Raw genomic sequence first — 21,808 nt, 5'->3', positions numbered from 1 at the left:
GAGAGAGAGAGAGGGGAATGGGTAGAGGGGCAGCGTGTCTGGAAGAATTTCACAGAAGGTTGGTAAACAGACAGGTAAACCCACGGCGCTCCTGGATTCAGCAGGGATTAGCCGAAAAGAAAGTAAGTGGAAAATCTCCTTGGATTTTTGATTTGATTTTGGTGGATTCGTTAAGGAGGAGGAGGAGAGGAGGCAAAACGGTGTCAAGTTCAAGTGGAGGTCAAAGCAGTGCGAGATGTGACAGAGAGAGAGAGAGAGAGAGAGAGAGCTGAGTTTTGCCCTGCTCCTGTTTTTTTGTTTTTTAAAGTCGTGAGTTCACTATTATCTCTTGGGATTACGCCGTTTTTGGACGATTGTGGGATTGCAGGGTTGGTTTAAAAGTGAGTTTCTGTGTTCAAATACATTTAAACTTAATGCACTTCGGTGTCATTTTAGATCACTGCAAAAAGTAATGAACTAGATCAGTATAAACATCTCAATTTGACCATAATAATCCAAATTTTAGTTGTTTTGACTGGTTAAGTTGTTCTTGGGCATTTGTCCTAGATTATTTCACTTGTTCTGAGATGTTTCTGACTCGTTTCGATACATTTCGTCCTTATTTCAGGTCATTTTCTTTGCCAATAGATACAGACGGCATCTCGTCATAGAAGGGGGCGTGGCTTCGCCGAGGGGGAAAATAGAATCTTTAGAGAAACACAATTTTTCACTCTTTTTTGCCATTTTCTGGTGGAATATGAACTTATTTATCACATACAAATAAAGTCAAATGTAAATCGGGCCCATATGGATATTTTCTCACAGCAGATTGTTCAGTAGAAGTGAAAAAAACGGCAGTTGTAGCAAGCGCTAGCTAACCGTTAGCATTAGCCCGATGCTAACATGTTAGCATTGTCATTCTCCGTTATTCATGTATTTATGGGATGTTGAACCACTTTGCTCCTCTCCATGTCTTTGTATCATTATTTAGTAGAAACTATATTCATAATTCAGCGATTGTTAAAGTAGTTTTTGAATAATTAGAGAAAACATAAATTTTTTCAAAATTGTTTTCCACCTTGACTGTTTTCAAAAATGACCATATATGGGCGATTCCAGAGATGCCGTCTGTATCTATGGGGTAAGAAAAACGGTCTTATCTCATTGGCAATTTTACTTATTTCAAGTGAGATTTACCTTAGAACTGGTCTGAAATGTCCTCAAACAAGCAAAGCAAACTTGGTCCGATCAGGAAAAACGTCTCAATTAGCGAAAAACGCTCAAAACAAGATACATTCCCTCAATTCGAGTCATTTAAGACGATGCTTGATATTTGCTTTTTGCAGTGTAGGCAATGTCAGGTCCGCGGGCCAAATCCGGCCCTCAAGAATACATTACCTTGGGCAGCATGACGGAGCATTGGTTAGAGTTTATGCCTCGCAGGTTTGATTGCCAGACCTTGTGTACCTTTGACGTGTTTGCATGTTCTCCCCTTGTCTGGTGGGTTTAATCTGGGTGCCCCCAATACAAAACATGCACATTAGGGTTAACAAGCTCAAGATCTAGAGATGGGTTCCTTTGCTTGTTATGGCTATGCTCGCAATAGAAGTTGAACCGATTCTTCTTTTCATGACTGATGGCGAACGATCAAACACAACGAAAAGATATTTTGATACCGAACAATTTGAAAAAAGTACTAGTTCAGCTGCTAAACTACAGCCGGACTACACGCTTTTCCTGGACATGATTGACAAACATATCAACCAATCAGAGAAAAGCTGTATATGACGGCATGTTTGATAAACAAGGAGACAAATGTGAACGTCGTTTTTGCCACACACACAAAAAAAACCTTGAAGGAATAGGCCACTGTTTGTCCATACTGAGATATGTTCTTACCTGAGCTTAGACGAGTTGATGCGTAACTGTCTGGTTTATTTTATTTACATGCACTCAGTCACGCAAATGTTGGCTTAAATGTCTTGAATTGAGGAAATGTTTCTTGTTTAAAGCAGTTTTATCTCATTTAGACTTTTTTTCCTGATCTGACCAAGTTTATTTTGCTCCTTTGAGGACGTTTGTGTACAGTTCTAAGGTAAATCTCACTTAAAATAAGAAAGTAAAACTGCCAATGAGATAAGACCAATGTTTTTACCCCATTGGTAAAGAAAATTACTTGAAATAAGGACAAAATGTATTGAAACGAGTCAGAAACGTCTCAAAACAAGTGAAATAATCAGGGTCAGGAGCCCACCTACGTCTTTCATTGTCAAAACATCTCAAATTCGGATTATTATGCTCAAATTGAGACTTTTATGCTAATCTACTTCAGTACGTTTTGCAGTGTAGTGCCCCATTTTAGAAAATCAACATGTTTAATTTTGCGTTACTACACTTGGACTGGACATGTAACTTTTCACGTAGCTGTATTTAAATATTTTAACGTGGAACAGCTTGGTGGCTTCTAACTTCACCCCAGTTTGGAGCTATACCTTTGCTGGGAGAGGCTAAATGCTAACAACATGTGCGTGACCAGACAGGTACACATCAACTCGTCTAAGCCAAGGTAAGAACATATCTCAGTATGTATCATTTGTCATTAGCAAATCGAGACCAACCTTATAAAAGGATAGTAGACTTGGATTGAATTGATAGAAAACTATTTGAGATATGATTGGCAGAGTCAGACGGTCTGTTTTTAAACAGAAACAGTCGGTGGTGACTGGCCTCAGCAGGCGAACATCACACCAGACACACACACACTGAGTAGGAGGACGTTTGATTGGGTTGCTTATGTTTCCTCACTGAGATTAATTAACTCCGATTTCGTTAACTGTTCCCCATTGCAAACTTCCCCGCAGGTGCACCCCATGGCTCCCTGTCACTACATCGCCCTCCTCCTGTCCCTGCTGACCCCGGCCCACGGCACTACCTCTGAGGACATGGACTACGGGGGCGTCCCGCTGTGGATAAACCGCCTCTTGGGGGAGCCCAGCGTGATGAGCCTGCAGGGGCGCAGCATGGACCCTTCCTGGTTCAGAGCCACTAACCAGCTGCCCTGTCCCGACCACTGCGAGTGCCCCATACAGTGGCCCACAGCGCTGTACTGTGACAGCAGGGGGTTGGTCAACGTCACCGAGACGCTGCCCCAGAGGACGCAGTATCTCTTTCTACAGGTGTGGCACGCACTGGGTAAAGATGGCTTACGAGATAGCCATAAAAACAGTACATGAGCAGTGACTCGGAGGAGGCGCATTGGCCCACAATACTGAAAGCTAGTGGTAAAAGTTGAACTAAACATATTTCCTAAACAGCATCACGCCCTTAAAAGGTGTGACACGTGCTTAGAAACTCTTCTCTCTCAACAAGTGTTATGTTACGCCGAATTTACACCAGAGGAATTACAGCGCGTAAGCGTTGTAGCGCAGCACACGCGCGTCACTTTTTCCACTCTAACCTATCATGATATTTACACTAGCATTGTTATACGCGCGTCGGACGGGCGTATTGACGCGAGGCTGCGCCTAAATTAGAATGGAGTTCTAATTCGGACGCGTATGCGCGGCAAATTCCGTAATTTTAGACGGGAAAATGGTACAGTCTTTCAAAGCAAACTTCCGACACCCTGTCAAAATAAGTTCTCTGTTGATTTTTCGAAGTTCACAACACGCAGCATCCTTGTGTTTGTGATGGACGACGAAAAGTTGATTGTCGAAGTGGAGAAAAATTTGTGTTGAGCCTCGTAAAGTGTGCCTTTACGAGGCTCAACACAAATTTTACAAAGACAACGTGAAGAATATGTAGGCATGAGAAATGTTATTACTCACCCATTTTCTAGGCAAAATGATCCCAAATGATTTGGGAAAGAGCAGAGACACGCGTAGCTTTAGCTGCTCTGACGCCGTATGTGTAAATTTGCGCTTTCGAAAATGCGCGCGTATCACGCGGCGCGTACGTCACATCCAGTAATAGCTCCTGGTGTAAATTTGGCGTTAGAAATGTAACAGGAAAGTTGGGGATGAGTTTGGACCACAGCAGCTTAAACTGTATGTGGTTCTTCCTTCATGTTTGTGAAGGGGAAACAAATATATAAAGCTCATGAATAGTTGTTGTAAGAATGAATTTGCAACTGACAATTTAAAATGGAGTCCTGCATTGTTTAAAGCAGTGGTTCTCAATTTGGGGGGTCGCCAGATCATGTAGATAAAATATACATACTTTATTTAGCGTATATTATAATATTTATTGTCTCATGTGTGTGCTATTTTACCAGAGTGCCATTATAAGTTCGTAATTGATGAATTTTATTTTAGACATTTGTTTTATTCTTTTTTTTTAAAGAAATATGTAGGCTAATGTTACGATTTCTCACGGTGGGACCCGGGCAGGGGGTCACGAACCCCTTCAACTGTTTTAATGGGGGTCGCGGCTCCAAAAGGCTGAGAACCACTTGTTTAAAGAACAAAAACAGCATCAGACCTTTAAATATGGTAGAAGACCATACAGAATTCACCAGATTACTTCGTTCCTTTACTGACACCTTGTGGTTGGAAATAGATAGTGGCAATAGACATTTCTGGATGAATAAGGATCCACATGAGGTATCGATGGCTTTCAAAAAGGAGTCATCTAGATTTTTTTGAGAGTTTCAGATCTTTTCAACGAGAGGGTTTAGCCGTAAAGTCATTTTAAAAAAACTCAATGTTGAAAATCATTTGGCTTTTGTTGCCATATTGTCAAAGAGACAAGTGAGCTTTTTTTTTTTTAACTAAGTAGTACTGTATGTTGTTCTGTTCCAGGGCAACAACATCTCGACCCTCTCCTCCTCTGCCCTCTCCAACGTCACCGGTCTCCGCTGGCTCATTCTGGACCACAATCGTCTCAAAACCCTGGACCCGGACCTTCTCCAGGACCAGTCCGATCTGTGGCACCTGTTCGTGAATCATAATCGGCTGAAGTCCGTCCCCGCGGGTCTGCCCGGGGGCCTCCGGCAGCTGAGACTGGCCCACAACCGGATCAGCTCCATCGGACGGGAGGCACTGTCCAAACTGCACAGACTCACAGTGCTGCTGCTCCAGGGCAACAGGCTGAAGGCCGTGGCGGAGGGGGAAGTCATAGGTATGGGGATTAAAAAGATTGATGAATCAAAGTGAGGAATTTCCTGCTCCCCAACATCTGTCTTTGGGTCGTGGGCCGAGATGAAGCTGTGATTTGGTCAAAGCTCCAACTTGACTGTAGCCTCATCAATAACAACAGCTTACACTTGTATTGCACTTTACTAGCCTGTGTCACGAGTTTCTCAAAGTACTACTAAGTAATTATTATTCATTCACGTGATGGTAAGCTGTTATTGAAGCCACAGCCGCCCTGGGGCAGAGTGTCCGTTTACCACATGGCTGTAATGTGTTGTTTATATCCTGATCTCTTGTTATATCAGTGCCCTCTGCTGGACACGTGTGGAGCTCTTTACTTTTTTTAAGTTTAAGCTGCCCCCTTGTGGCTGGAATGAGCATTCTGGTTATTCTTAATAAGGCGAGACACTGCAGGTGAATAGGGAAAATATTTAAATTTACAGATATCAATTTGAAACTTTTGCTGTAGATTAAATGTGAGAATAAAATACGTGGCAAGTTTTCTGTCATTTTATCTTTTCATATAAGTACAAGGTGTTTTATGCCTAAAAATGCCCCAAATTTCACATCTTTTCGGCGACGAAATCTGAATAATGGATAGAGCTACATTCAAATTTATGGTTTTATTTTATTGATGAATGAGTTACCAAGACTTTTTCAGAGGGGATTTAGGATTTCTTGTTTAGTTTTAAAATAAGCTGTTTTTTAATGGATAAATTTGTAAAAATTTAATTTTTGCCTTTTTCGACATTCAAAACTCAATAAATGGGGCTTAGGGATTAGATAATAAAAAATCCCTCTGAAAAAATCTTCCAAATATTGTTCAGTCCAAGGCTGGAAAATGGGAAGTCTTTAGGTCCGACTGACGTGGACATAGTGTCGCCACAATGACAGAAAAATGTGTTTGGAGAAAAAGGCCCTTGAAATTATGTTCTCCCATATAAGTCTATGGGGGAACATTGAATCAGCGCAATATTTTAACATGTTTTTGTGAAGATTAGGCATATTTTCTGTTTCCGGGTGAAAGCTTGTATGTTCAGAGACCAATTTGGCCCAAAACTTGAAAACTGAAAAAATTGAGTTTTGCCTGCAGTGTCTCCCCTTAAAAAAAATCATAACTCTGAACTGGAATGGGCTAGAGAGACTTGCTTTGTTTTAAATACTCTGGAATTTATGCTCTACAGGGCCGGATTAAATCGTATATCGGCCGGCTAATATATCGGGCCGATATTTGGGTATTTTATAATATTGGTTATCAGCTGATATCATGCTGCTAAGTTTTCGCTTTGGAAAGAGTCCATTCAAAGCCTTAAAATGAGCCCTCCCACAACGTCCTGGGCCTCAGGGGAGCTGGGAAACATTGCGGTAAAAATCTCTCGGTTTTGCTTATAATTTCAGAACCATAAGAAATGGAGGCTTACCCGTTTTTGTGTTTTGAAATCTGGTGATTCCCAAACAGTTTTTGTCCTGCGTACCCCTTGACTCGTTCATTCGTGCTCCGACTATCCCATACATCGAGCATCCCGCCAAAACAAAGTGACCTGCTAAACTAAGATTACTCAGTATAAATAATTAAATAATAATGGTGTTAGATTTGCAATTCATTTTTTTTTTTTATAATGTTGGGGTGACTCAATTGAAATGCTTTCCAATACTGTATCCCAAAAAATTAACCATAACAATATAAAGGGGAAAAACAAACTCCCCACTTTGATGCCTTCACTGTGAAATACCTGAAAGCATTTTTTTTGTATGTCCCCCCAGATAAAAAAGGAATAAAATGAGGTCACCTTTCTGTCTGGTTCGTAGGTCTGCTGAGCCTGAACTTACTGGACCTCAGTGGGAACCTCTTGACGTCCGTCCCGAAGGACTTACCCGCCTCGACGGAGCAGCTGTACCTCTCCAATAACTCCCTCTCCTCCCTGGACCGGGACAGCTTCAGCAGATACTCCGGCCTCAAGTACCTCCGCCTGGGACACTGTGGCCTGCGCAGTCCCCACATCCACCACGCCGCCTTCAACCTGTCCAGCCTCATCGAGCTGGACCTGTCCTACAACAAACTGGAGACCACTCCGACGGTGCCCACCAGTCTGCAGTACCTGTACCTGGAGGCCAACCAAATACAGGGTAAGGGCTGGGCAACCCTTCTTTGTGTCGAAATAGAATCTTGTCTCGAACGGTCGTTTGAATTTCGTAAAAGTAGCTTAAAGCAGTACTAAGTAACTCTTCCCCCTAGAGGCCATAAGCGCAACTGCAGGTGTAGTAGCAAGTTACGATTTTTTAACGTATTAATTGTCTTGGAGAGTAAATACTACGCTGACAGGAAAGGAGAAGGGAGAGAGGGTTACCGTGCATCCAATTATACAATGGAAATATTTTTTTCAATCAAACTTGGCTGTAAATACTGTTTAAAGTGACGTTAACCCGCAGTTAGCTTTGCCCGTTAGCCTGTTAGCTTCTTCTTCAGGATTCCATTAGTGTGTATTGCTTTCTCCGGACCGGTGGCAGTCAAGTTGCAAACATGGTTTTCTGTCCAGAGACACCAGGGGGAGATGAAAGACCCTCCAATCATCCCATAAACACTTGTATTACCCCCACAGGGACTACGGAAAGGATTTATTAAGGTAAACACGTTACTTAGTACTGCTTTAAAGAGGGAAAAAAGGAGATTAATGGTCTTAATGATTTGAGTTTATTGTGGTCTTAATGATATGGTCGACTAAGTGGCCCCACATTACCATCCCAAGGCTAATCGACGAAAAGCAAACCCATTTGCGGTCAAAAACAGTTACATGCAGTAGTGCAGGGCAGAAGCGGAACATCAATTCAGGTCCTGCTCTACTGTGTGAGAACCCCTGACCATTTGCCCCGGTCAGATTGGGGTTTAGGACTAAACTATTTTCCCCATTTTTTATAATGGTAAATAGTCACATACTCTCAGCTAACTGAACTAACTGAAACCTGCACCTGACGGCTATTTCTATCTTACCACTGAGAATTACCCTGATGGCATATCATTTTGGACAGTGAACATTCAGAGAACTGTAGTTACTAAAAGAAACTTGTGGATTCAGCCCCCCTTTGAGACAAATACAACGGCTTTGCTCACTTCTATTTGCCAAACGACTGTTCCAGCAAACTAGCACTGATCTGCCGTCCTGGTCACCAGTGAACATAAGGAGGAAGCATAAAATCAAACAAACTGAGGCACTCCAAAGGTAGAAATATTAAAAAGCCTTTATTTAAACATGGCTAGATTAGGTAAAATTGCCAACGCGTTTCGGCTCTAGGCCTTCCTCAGGGCAAGCTCGAGATGGCTGCCTCTGTACAGCTATAAAGCTTACAGCATTGGTCACATGTCCCAAGTGGGTTGGTCCAAGGTGGGTGTGTTCATAGTCACCTGGTTTATTGAATACAAAACATTAAAATATGTACAATACACTGTTCTTTATAAAACCATAAAGAGAAATGCAAACAATTACAAAACCCATACATTTTACAAAAATACAGACAAATCTAATTCTCCATTGAGGCCGGGGTACTCCATAGCTTTGAGGGTATAAATCCAAAACGATTCCCTTTGCCATGTTTAAATAAAGGCTTTTTAATATTTCTACCTTTGGAGTGCCTCAGTTTGTTTGATTTTTAGCTGAAACGGATCCCTGCACTGAAGAGCACCCAAAAGACTAAACTTATACAACTTTTTACATCCGAGTAGCACTCCAGCCTCCCAATTTTTTCATAACGTGGAAGCATGTCCTCTGGTTTTGCAAAACATAGACTTTGAAAATGTAGCCCACCGTTTTCTACAACAGTTTTCCATGTTGCGTATTCACAGTGTTTGGTTCTCATCCAAAAAAACCTGCGCTCCAGCATGTGTCCGACACTATGCCACTCACCCTGTGCCACTGAGCACTGCGAAACCTCTTCCACACATACGTCTGACCACTGACCTTTACAGTACCTCATTATACAACAAAAAAAGAAAAGAAAAAAACAAGAGTGTGGCTGAACCAAAGCAGAGGTCTGGACGCTCCTAACCCGACCGCGATGCACCATGTGGGGACTGTCAGGATGAAAAAATATCTCCTCTGGCTTCTTCAAACGCTCCCAGCACGAAACACGCTGAGAAAGACGGTCCAGCGCGGTGAGATGGTGAGGGATGCTGGGGTTTTTTTCTCGGGAGTGAAACATCTGGAGCGAGAGAGCAAAGCCAGATGTGGAGAGGCGCACGCTGTTCTCTTTAAACACATTTCGGCCTGCCCGTTTGAAGCCGCCCTGGGCCGTTCCTGCACATATGACAGGCGGCTTTGATGAAACGGAAGGCTGCGGCCCATTGTCCGTATTACATAAGTCTAATATAGGGACGTCCACGGATACACAGGGCGCAATGATGTGTTTTAGCCAATCGGTTAAGAAAAATAACCAAAAAGGTACAACAGTGATATAGAAATATTCCATCAAACAGAGGAATAAGGAGAAATGTTCAAAATCAAGTGTGAACCACAGGGCAACTACAGAACTTTTTATACTTTCTACAAACTAATGCAGTAAGTGTGGAGTTTGCATGTTCTCCCCGTGTCTGTGTAGGTTTCCTCCGGGCACTCCGGTTTCCCCTATCACCAAAAACATGTACAATAGGCCAGGATGTATGAGAGTGTGTTTGAGGGAGTGTGCAATGGGGACGAATGTGGCGTGTTTACATGCATGCGACCCATGTATGTTCATTAACATGCACTGTCCCGACCAAATAAACCAATAAATAAATACATTTCAAACACATCTTTGGCTGCTGATACATGGCGACCTTGTATGTGAGTGAGTAGTTGGTGGTGGTCAATGTCACTCTACCCCAGGGCAGCTGTGGCTCCAGAGTATGCAGCTTACCACCACCGAGAGAATGAATGTCGCAAGAAATTGTATAATATTGAATATTGTGGTAGGGGAAACCAGAGGAAACATGGCTGGCTGCCTTCAGTCTCCTCTGATCCTGGGCTTGTCCCTGTTTCAAAGCGTGGCGTCCTGCACTGGTCAGATCCTCCACCTCCTCCTTCCTCTTTCTCCACAATAGTCTTTCACCACCTTCTCCTCACTTTTTTGTTTCTTGTAGAGGCTCTTGTGACGCCTCCACTGTGCTGCAGGTATGGGGGGCTCTTGGTGCCTCTTCAGTGTTTCAGAAGAAGACATTTCATTGGTCTCATTAGCTCATTAGCTAGCTGTTCGTTTACTTTTAAAAGTCACGACTAGTATGGACTCTGCAGTATTTTTTTTTTTAACAAGACAAAGATGTACAAAAGTATGCAGTTAAACAATGTGGGACACAGAAACTACAAATGCAGTTCGCAGAAGAAGGCAAAAAACGCTGCTGTACCAGGAGATGGAGAGGTTGCTGCTTGTTTATGTGTCACCAAGATTCATGTATAATTATTACTGCACAAGTTCATCCATTCCATACAGATGTATATAGTGCTCCTCTGATAGGGCCTCTCCTGATAGAAAAATCTGACATTCCAAGTCGTTCCTTACTGTATAATATATGTGTTTTTTTTAGTAAGAAGCATTGACTAAGAAATACTAGGCATCTTCAGCTAAAATGTTTTCGTCTGGACTGTCCACTTTTCCTGTTACTGAGGTACTGACACAGACAGTGCAGTTTGTTTTTGCACTCAGCCTCAGATGTAGGTCAGTGGAGGGTGGCGGTCATTCCAACAACAACTGTCCAAACACTTTCCTCTGGCTCCCCAGGCACAGGGGACTGACCCAATGGAAACTACTAACCATCACACAGCTTTTTTTTTTACAAGAAATACAAAATACATGAAAATACTGCTTTTTGGTTTATAGTTTTGGATATAACTTGAATTTATTTTGTCCATAAGTTTCCACATAGACGATTATCTTGTTCTTTTAAGCCCATGATTGTTGTTTTTTTCAATATGTGTATGGATATTTTGAATGTGATTTTCACTTCCGGCACCAGGACGGAGCCTCGACTGTTGAGCTCCAACCACGGAAGTTTCCTTCAGTGAAGTCTTTTCTCCGACGCGATGTTTTCATGCTGCGTTCCACTTAAGTCGGAAAATCTGAGCGGGATGAAACACTTTCTCCGACTTGTTGCCCAAGTCGGAAACATCGGAGACGCGTCTGTGAAGGTCACAACTTTGTTACTCGTTTTAGAGCATCATAATCAATTTACAGAGAAACTTTATAATTTATTGTAATTGTTGTAAATACAGTGATAATTCGGCACTAGTAGTTTCATTTTGTCCTTTTAACTGTTAACTGAGATGTTAGCAACAGAGCATTGAAGCTTATCCGTTTCACATTTAAACATCTGCCCAATAATAATGATTTTTTTTTTTTATTGACATAAAACAAAGCTTACAAATAGCACATAGACAAAGGAAAGACACATAAGGGTAAGGTACATATTTGATTCTTCGTTCTTGGGTTCTGCGTGGCGTGGATGTGTGGTGTGTGTGCTGAGTAGGTGTGAGATATGAATAAGAGAGAAAACAAAAAAAGATGAAAGCAAATAGTAAATCATGGGAAACAAATCGTGGAACATGAAAAATGATGATAGTAACAAATAATAGTAAAGAAACAATAATAATAGAGGTAAAGGTAAACTGAATGGGGTAATGAACATGAGGAAGGATAAACATTCAAGATGGAAATCATATAAACCATTTAGATTTGGAGGAAGAAAGGGAAGAAAACAAACAGGAAACTACAATATTAAGTTTTGACCACCCCCACCTGCATCTCTGTCCTTGTGTGGTGCATTAAAAACTTTGTGATATGTGGTGCAATTAAAAACCCACAGGGTAGTACATGATGCAGGTGAAGGAGCCTTATTCCAGAGCTCCCCCCCCGACCCCCTTTATAATTCTTTTGTTTATTATTGTTATTATTATTCTTATTGACTGGCCTCCCTTCTTCCTCTTAATAATGATTTGTTACATACCACGTAGGGCGGAGCCATCTTTAAATGCTCCTTCTTGTGTGATCGGGAGTTGGTGCACGTTCCAGTTGAAATGTCCAAATCGGAGCTGGGAAATTTCGACCTCCGAGATCAAGTGGATCAAGTGGATCACTTATATCATAAATACTGTATGATATAAGTGACTGTCCATCAGTTACTCACTGCCTGCCATGCAAACTAGGATTGTGCAATTTTGACAAAAACCTAATCGCGATTTTTCTGACAGATTATTGTTTTAAAGAGGGGTATTCTGCTTTTTTCAATCTCAAAACACCAGTCTATATCACACTACAATGATGACAGACCTTCTGTTGGTCTGTAAATGCAGTAAATTAGAATAACTGCCTTGTATAAAATTGCTCTCTCAAAATGGCTGTAGTGAATGTCTTGAAATAGGCCTCTGTCTCTTTAAGAACCTCTGACCCTTTCCGACACGCCCCCTCCCCACTGATGCCACAGACAGCGTGTGTTCTGCTGAGGAGCAGTGGTTGGTTACTCGGCTGGTGATGAAAGCTCGGAGGCGTCTCCAGGAGGTGGGGGCGTTCCTAGGAGGACTCAGGCAAACCTATCCCTAAAATGGCCGCCATCAGAGTTTTTACAGATTACTCAAAAATACGTGAATGTGCCAAGGCAACACTTCAGGCATGTTTTTAATGAGCGAATGACATAATAACATGATGCAAAGCTTGAAAAGGTCGATTTTGCATAATAACCCCCTTTAATATTTTTTGTAAAGCCTACACTAAGCATCGAACTGCAGACAAACTTATAAAACTGCAGTTAAACATCATGTTGCAACAAAAAGAGGCATTTTATGGAGTTGCTTCATTGAAACCTTTCTCTAATATACAGTATGTGGCGCTCTCACACTGTTTCTCCCATTCAGCTAAATAAATATATTCTCTGAATCACAAGCTGCAAAACGATGATGTAAATCCGCTGTAAAGATGTTACATTTAGACGCAGTTTAATACAATGCTACGCACGCATGTGGAGGTGATTCCCTGACCCTGACAAGTGATGATTCCGTGACACAACCCGGTCCGAAACACTCGTTTGTTACGATCAGTGAGAATAGTTTACAGTTCGGACAGCGCGAGACTCACATGGAGTTTGTTTTCTGCGACAAACATGATTCTCCAGCATCTCTTCTGACTGGCAGCAGCCAAAGGAAGCGAAGCTCGATCGTTCTGATTGGTGAACATGTCTATCACGGTGGAGGCGCAGGGCAGGGACAAAAAACAAGAACCTCAGCACCTTGAGGACATTATTGGTTTGCGCCTCTTTTTGCACGAACAGAAACCGCAATCTTTGAACAAAACCAGCGTCGTCCTCCGTCATTCTGCACCAAAGCCTTTGCGGCCGCGCTTCTAAACCACGTTCTGTCAGATGGTGACCCAGTCCTCACCGCCTCGTGGCAAAGCCTGAAATCTGCGGCCGCTGTTCTGTTCACTGCGTCTGTCTTTACCATTACCGTCCACAGGCAGGTGCTGCGAGAAACCAAAGACTCCGACCACTCGGATACTTCTGCGCTCACTCACAACACTCTCAGTAAAGCCTCGGTAACACGGCGCAAAAGAAACAGAAAGAAAGAAAGAAAGAAAGAGGCCTAGACGATGAGGTGAGGGCTCTAAAGGAAATGCCCTGTCTCCTGTCTAAAGTTTGTGAATTAATACTGTTTTGTTCAGGGCTCATTCCACTGGTCGCAGCTCATGAGCCATATTAGGGGGAGAAAATAAAAGGGAGGATCAGTATCTTTCGCTGGCAGTTTTATAAAGACTATGAGGTCACTTTACTGCAATGACATTTTGGATTATTTACACGGCCATCAATCATCCAGGCGCGCTTATCCCGAGGCATTTGCTGGCAGTGAGTTTGAGAAAAATAGTCCCAAACGAAAGCGACGGTGAATTGACAATCAGAATTTTGCCACGAAATATGTAAATAGACGAAGTCAAAGTACCCTATTCACGGAGCAAGAGGCTCGTTTTGTTTGACTGAAAAATGCATTGGATGAACACTTCCTTTGCTGTCGCAGTGCTGTGAGAGAGAACACAAATATAACACTTTATAATAATGGCATGAGTTCATGATTTTCATGAAGTTATGCATGAATTAATGCATGATTCCATGAAACATTCATGCATTACTAAATCATGACTTCTCAGGAATAAACATGATTACATGTTGGTTCATGAATGACTTCATCCCTGAAGTAAACGTCTGCTTTAATTAATGTACATGAAAATCTTAATAAGTCATCATGATCATGAGGATCACATAAGAATACCATGAATTCACTAAAACGGCAATAAAATGACAATAAATCAACCAATCATGATCAAGAGGATCATGCATGAACCTCATGACTGACATGGTGGAAATCTACTTGTATGTAATATTTTAATACATATAAGCAGTGCTTAATTTTTTTCAGGGTAAAGGATCTGGGAAATACTTAGGAGGATCCGGCAAAAAATGTATCTGATATAATGGTGTCTAATGAGAGTGTTCCGGCAAATGTTTTGGCCTGTTCCCCCAATCCATCACATCAGACCAAAAGTGTTCCTGAAAACACTAATTTACAAATTAAGCACTGCATATAAGTGTTGGGCTGGGCCATAACATATTGTGCACTGTTATACCGGTACAATTTTTAGACACCGGTGTACATTTTCATACTGCTACATACAGTATGATAAATACTAATTTGCATGCACACACTACAGCTGACATGACTGGGCAGGTGAGTTTACAGAGCATGTGGTGGGAATAAAGGTGCAGCAGTTATTATACAATAATATTCTATATCTTCCAGATGAAGTAGACCCACAGATTTAGGTGAATTTAGATGAATAAAAAGTGAATAAAATAGCTTTAAATGAATGTGCCCCATCGGCTAAAGGATGTGATTTTGAAGATGGTCGGACAGAGAGGGTCCTGGACTGGCCACCGGGGCACTATGACCTGGGTTTAGCAGGACACAAACAACAGCTTGTAAATTGAAATGAGAGCTGCTTTGAGTGAGTTTTTTTGCGAAACACAAAAAGGAACGTGGCATATTTAACTTCCATCTGAGTAAAAACGCAGGGTTTTTTATTGTTCTTCTTTTATAGAGTTCAACCTGACCAGTTTCTGCAGAGAGGGAGGCCCCATGTCGTACTCGCGGATGCAAGTCCTGAGGCTGGAGGGGAACGGACTGGCCTCTCACCAGCTGCCCCCCGACTGGGTGTACTGCCTCAGGGTGCTCCACCGGCTCTACATATGACCACGCAGAGAGATTGGAGCAGCTCAACTAATGATCCTTTATGAGTGTGAAGTGGTTGGACAAATACAACTGGAGCTATGGATAGGGTCAAACATTTCGGTATATCGATATCAAATCTTTTTAAGTATCGATACAGGGCAAAAGGGATCAATACTAATTTGCATATGTAATTAGAAGGCGTGGTAGCAATTAAAAAAACAATAGGACGATTTATTTCTTTGTTCTGAGCCAAAACAGTCCACATTATTGTATTGAACTTAGTCAACCACACCATTCTGATTTGGATCTGTTTGTCATTTAAGTTTTCATTTTATTCTTTGTTTATGTATTTCATTTCACATTAACATTGTTTAATTAACCAGTTAAAGTTACATCATTTTAATTTGCCTATTAATTATATCAAATAACCAGTTTTAGAAATTGATATTGACTGAAATGCATTCACCAATATGAAATTACCAGTATCGGAATCGACAAAAATGACCCCCAAAAGTATCGGTATAGTATCGATTCCAAAAAATGTGATATCGCCCATCACTAATGTGTCATACTTTCTTTCCCACTCAATAAAGGCTCCGAAGTAAATAGTATAAAAGTGGCTGCGTGTTTTGTTTTGCTAAATTGTTCTAATGTGCACTCCAGAACAGTAGGGGGCGCTGTGCAGATTTACTTTTTTACTCAGGGTGTTGAACTCGTTTGGGTTGTGAGCCTAAACTCAGCCCGCACGGTGGGTCGCAGGCCGCATATACTGTAAGGACTGTGGCCTAATATATAGTAGTGGCTTACACCAGCCTGTGTCTCACGTTTCCCCAAGTGCTACAAACAGCAAAGTCATTATTCACTCACTCCACACACTGTGGTAAGCGACTATTGTAGCCACAGCCACTCCTGGGGCAGACTGACCATTTACCACATGGCTATAATGTGTTGTTTGTATCCTGATCTCTTATTATGTCAGTGCCCTCTACTGGAGACATGTGGAAGGCTTTCTTTTTGGAAATTCAAGCTGCCTCCTAGTGGCTGGAGTGAGCATTCTGGTTATTTCCTTAAAAAAAATCATAACTCTCACAGGAATGGGCCCGAGACAGACTCTTTTTTTGGGCATGCTCAGAAATTCATGCTCCACAAGGGGCTGGATTAAATCATCTGTTTGACACATGTGTTTTACGTGCCTTGCTTTGAAATAAACCTTGGTGTAACATGCTTCACCAACTTTACTAACCTTAAATAGATAATGAATTAAGGCTAGTTATGAAACACTTTCTACAGAGTAAAACGTTGCCACCTGGATGTAGCTGTTCTGATGGTTCAGCAACACTCTGTGCCCAAAGTATGAGATCAGCTGACGAACTGAACATCCTGAATGACCAGGTTATTCCATTTATGGATTTCGTCTTCACTGATGGCACAGGCATATTCCAAGATGACAATGCCAGGAAACAGTGACTCAGGGAGAACGAGGCATCATGTTCAGACAAAGATCGACCACCACAGAGTCCACATGTGAGCCCTATTGAGAATCTTTGGGATGTGCTGCACGCTCTCTGTATGTAAATACTGCTGGTTAAAGTGATGGTAACTAGAGAGTCTCTTTAACCAACAGCATTTACATACACAACCAGCTGGAACTAATATCGTGTCCACAGACTCCACAAAATGCATCATTCAGAACTGTTCAATTCATGCAGCCAGGCACAAGCAACACAAGAACTGCCCCAAAAACGCCAAAAAGCCGGATCCAAACATTCCTTCATGAATTCCCATGGCTTCAGTTGTTGCTACGTTTCTCCAGCTCGAGTTTCGAACATCTGTAAGTGATTCCCAATAGGAGCAGCAACTAAAGCCCTGCTCCCTGAACACACAGTGAAAGTGGGGAAACTTGAGTCATCGATGGGAGTGATTAGTATAACATGTAGTGTACTTAAGCAGTAACAATACACAGTAGCGTTCGATGGCTGTGGTTTGCTAACACGGTAAAGTGACGGCGGTACTAAAAGTGTGAGGTTCGATGGTTCAAAAAGGTTGATGAATGGAACAAAGAACTAAGAGGCCTGTATACCAACATTTAAGGTGAGACTTTCTTGATTTGTCCAAGCACTTCATTAATTTCCCGAGCTATATCCCAGAAAATCTGTCAAAATGATTCTATTACTTTGGTTTATAAAGTTCAGATGCATGTTTTCTTTGCGTTATACATTCATGAGTTTCCGCATAACTTCTTAGCTTCCATTGTTCTAACCTTTTCAAGTTTCAATCTGTACGACAGTGTGTGAGATTCGAGGTAGGACTCTTCCTCCTGCGCAGCTCTCTCCGCTCCCTTTGCTCCACAACAGTCTTTCACCATCTTCTGGGAAAAGCGAATCCCTTTTATTCTTCAGTGAACGTCCATTAGCCAGAACAATAGAAGGCATGTGTGGCTTAGCTGTGAGTCTTTCCCGGATGCCTCCTCATCTGTCCCTTTTTTGTTTTTCCAGAAGCGCCTCTTGTGACACCGCCACTGTGCTGCAGGTGTGGAGGCTCTTGGTGCCTCTTCAGTGTTTCAGAAGAAGAAGAAAAAGACAAAAAGACAATCATGCCAATGTCTCCACAAGTCAGATTGATAACGTGTCACACTCCATTTTATATTTGTCAGGGACACAATTATTTCATTTTCAGATGTCTACATAAAGCTTGACCATCTCGGCTTCTTCAACAGAACATGTAAAGCATCATTACAGGCCACCTATAGCCTGGCGTGCTGGTTTTCTTAAAATGAGTCCAGAGATGAGCCGTGTACAAGGGAGTACAGTACGCTTTAAACAAAGTCAGCTTTACTCCCTCTGTACAACAGCCAAACGTCCATGCCAGAGTATTAGCCTGGACATACAACACTCTACATTGTTTATAAATGTGTTCATCGTCTGACATGTTCTCAGTCATGATGTGCCCGAGGTACTTGATTTTGTTGACAACATGCAAAACATCATTACACAAACAAAAGTTCGGAAATGTCATGTTCTTTTCTTCCTTAGTTTTACAAATCATATCCATACTCTTTGAACTATTGCACTGAATGTCATGGTCCAGACCATGAAAGCTGAACAGATATTGAGGAGCTGCTTCAAACCAGCCGTATTTGGACTAAACACGACTAAATCGTCTGCATACAAAAGATGATTTTGAACAATACTTCCACAGCCAGTGTTACAGGCTCTGAGTTTAGTCGTCAGTTTGTCTAAATACAGGTTAAATAACACTGGAGACAGAACACCCCCCGTCTGACCCCATTGCTCACTTTAAAAGGGCCAGATACACGAAAGATAACTTTTCGCAATGTGGAAATCAATCAAAGTTTATTTTACTTTTTTATACTACACAGTTTTGTTTAAATTCAATTCCACGGTGTATTTTTCAAAACATCAGGATTTTGCATTTAAAATAATCTGTTTTTATAACTCTAAATCATTGAAATAAACATTTCCATTCAGAAAAGTGATAAATATTATATTATTAGTATAATGAATCAAACACTTGAGTACTCATGGTACTTAAGTAGTATTTTCACCATTGGGTCACCACTTTTTGCTACTCTTGAGTTAAATCAGTTGTGTTTTTGGTTACTCTATCCACCTCTGACCATACACCAGAGTCTTGGTCAGGCTGGAGTGCCGAGCTGGAGGATTATTCTACAATAAATACTTATTTACTCGTAGTAGGCTACTGGATAAAACTGAAACATGCCAAAGGCCCAAACATACACGAGGAGAGCGTGCAAACAGGTACACATAGATTAGTAGGTTCAGGAATTGCTGGGTTGCAGGTGACATCACAGCGTTCAAAAGGCCTATACTGTTATATAGAGTAAAAATTATTTTTGGTCTTGTACAGAGAGATCATGGACCCAGTGATATTAATGATCATTTTTCTAATTCATACATTTTCTTTTTAGCTACGACTTGTGAAAGTGTACTGCTGTTAATAGGAAAAACGGGCTCCTGTCCCCCCGTTGGGTCCGGGGACATCATCACATTCTAGAACCTGTAACACATCAATAGGTGGCGTCACGCTCATGTTTTCACATATTGTCACCGCTTTTTGACGTTTTCTGAGAAAATAATTGGACATTAGTTCATATGTGATGACAGAGGAGACATTGAACTTTGTGACAGTTTTTGTTTCACGTGGATTCCTCCAGTAATGACTGAGATATGATCATAATCTAACTTAAGGCATTTGTGACAGATGTTGAAATTTGTGCCAGTTTTGTTTCTTGTTTATAGGCCCTGGAATTATAAAGCAATTCACCAAAGAAAAAACACGCCCAAGAACATCAGCATTTTCTCGGTTACCATAGCTGCCACCATAGCATTGTTGTGAATGTGGTGGCTGTCAGGTTCAAAGCAGGCCTCCTTAGAGAATATGACTCATTTTACTAAAAAAGTGTTATGTAGCCGCAACTATGATTCAACTCTCAAAAACCGTCCCCTGAATTTCCCTTTCCAAAAAGTGACAATAAAGTTCTTATTTTCTGCTGTTTCGTTTCGTCATTATTTGGGGGGAAATGACATTTACACAAACCCTTTCATTAAGACTATGCGAAGAAGTGATTCAGCGTTTGTCAAACTTCAGTCTCCCCACAAAAACTGTTGACATTCACAGAGAAAGAACGAAAAATCCAAAACAGCAACAGGAAGTCGGTTTTTGAAATTATCATACAGGAACTCAAAAAAGAATGACACACAGCACACCAAAAAGTCCATTCAACAACCACACAAGCGGAAATAGACAGAAATAGGTGAATGTATGTGAACTGCAGGATATGGGGACAAGTCGACTCAAGTCAACATTAAAGAGTAAAGCGTCACATGGTCAGAAACAAGTCAACAACAGTCCACAGTTGCAGCAGACTTAAACAGCCCATCCATACATTGAAACAGCAGTTGAGTAGGTGGCTTCGATGGGTCTTCGGTGGACTGGAAGTGCGTCCCACAGCTTTTGGCCTTGGACGGTAAATGACCGACCTCCAAACTTTTTCTATTCATCCCCTATTGTAGATGTCTGTAATGGTCCTAGTGGCCCCTAAGACGCTCCAGGATTAATTGTGTTTAGGGGGTGTTTGGTAGGTTTTTTTCTGCTGGTTGAACTGTTTCCATGGTTACGCATCAATTCCATGAAGGAAACCGACTAGAAACGCTAAAAAACAATCGGTCGGTAAAGGCACTATATGCTAACCACTCACACATCCATCCATCCAACCATCCATTCTTCAACAGAACAGCGATGAGCCATGTACATCCATCCATCCATCCATCCATCCATCCATCCATCCAACCATCCATCCATTCAATCATCCATCCATCCATCCATCCATCCATCCATCCATCCATCCATCCATCCAACCATCCATCCATCCATCCATCCATCCATCCATCCATCCATCCATCCATCCAACCATCCATCCATCCATCCATCCATCCATCCATCCATCCATCCATCCATCCATCCATCCATCCAACCATCCATCCATCCATCCATCCATCCATCCATCCATCCATCCATTCAATCATCCATCCATCCATCCATCCATCCATTCAATCATCCATCCATCCATCCATCCATCCATCCAATCACAGAAGGACGGCCTCACGATTCTAACCAGTCCTGTTGGTCTCTCATAAGGGGCTTCTGAACCACTCTTTGTCTGACCCGTCACCTAGGACCTGTTTGCCCTGGGAGACCCTAGGGGCACAAAGCCCCCGACAACAGAGCCCCCAGGATCATTCGGGTGCTCAAACCCCTCCACCACGTTCAGGCGGCGGTTCTGGGAGGGAACCCCTCACACAGGCAACTGTAACTTTGTAACTAATATGTCAACAAAATAAAACTACACATTTAAACTCTATTTATTTAGATTCTGTTGCTGAAAAAAGGCTTTTATTAATAAAAAACAAAGTCAAACAATGTCAGTAATTTACAGAAAAAAGTTTCAAGTTGATATCTCTCTTCTTTATTTCAACAGGAAAATGATATTTCAGAATCTTATTTGCAGAATCTCCTAAAGATCCCAAAGACTCTTTTTGATCAAGCTGTGTTTTAAACGATCAACAACAACAAAAAAACACTATGAAATCCATTTTTCCAGCTGATGCTTCTTGTAATGGTTGGTCTCAGGCAGGATTTATCCCCATAGAGGATCTTTTGAGAAACAGGTAATTGCCATAAGCCCTGTCGACTTCAGCCATGCACCTTTCGCCAGCTGGAGCCGGCAACGAAAACACAAATATGGAAAGAAACCTAGACGCTGCTCAGATGAATGGTGCCGTGACTTCAGAATGAAATAAAAGTTGTCTATTCCCTCTCTCCCACGCGCTAAAACTAAACTCTCTACCAGACAGGAGCGCAGCAGACCTCACCGTGAGGCCCAGAGCAAAAACACATCCAAATGAGTTTGATTAGTGTTCACGG

At 41.8% G+C, this 21,808-nt stretch overlaps 1 protein-coding gene across 1 annotated transcript; it reads left to right on the top strand.

Moving 5' to 3' along the window:
- The first annotated feature begins 312 nt into the window (after positions 1 to 312).
- LOC306982306 (fibromodulin) lies at positions 313 to 15,440 on the top strand. Its single transcript, XM_079582219.1, has 5 exons — positions 313 to 380; positions 2,841 to 3,155; positions 4,779 to 5,097; positions 6,921 to 7,238; positions 15,213 to 15,440. Exons 2-5 carry the CDS (start codon positions 2,850 to 2,852, stop codon positions 15,362 to 15,364), a joined length of 1,095 nt encoding a protein of 364 aa, XP_079438345.1. The 5' UTR covers positions 313 to 380; positions 2,841 to 2,849; the 3' UTR covers positions 15,365 to 15,440.
- The last annotated feature ends 6,368 nt before the right edge of the window (positions 15,441 to 21,808 follow it).

The sequence above is a fragment of the Gobius niger genome (assembly GCF_951799975.1).
Source record: "Gobius niger genome assembly, chromosome: 24".
In the NCBI taxonomy this organism is placed as follows: domain Eukaryota; kingdom Metazoa; phylum Chordata; class Actinopteri; order Gobiiformes; family Gobiidae; genus Gobius; species Gobius niger.
Note: the sequence above shows the minus strand (reverse complement) of the source record. Positions and strands in the feature narration are given on the sequence as shown.

Bases quoted from the DNA above. Each gene is read 5' to 3' on its own strand.
- LOC306982306 (XM_079582219.1), top strand. From the start codon at position 2,850: ATGGCTCCCTGTCACTACATCGCCCTCCTCCTGTCCCTGCTGACCCCG. The intron at 3,156-4,778 runs GTGTGGCACGCA...GTTCTGTTCCAG, and splicing joins CGCAGTATCTCTTTCTACAG to GGCAACAACATCTCGACCCT. The intron at 5,098-6,920 runs GTATGGGGATTA...TCTGGTTCGTAG, and splicing joins GGCGGAGGGGGAAGTCATAG to GTCTGCTGAGCCTGAACTTA.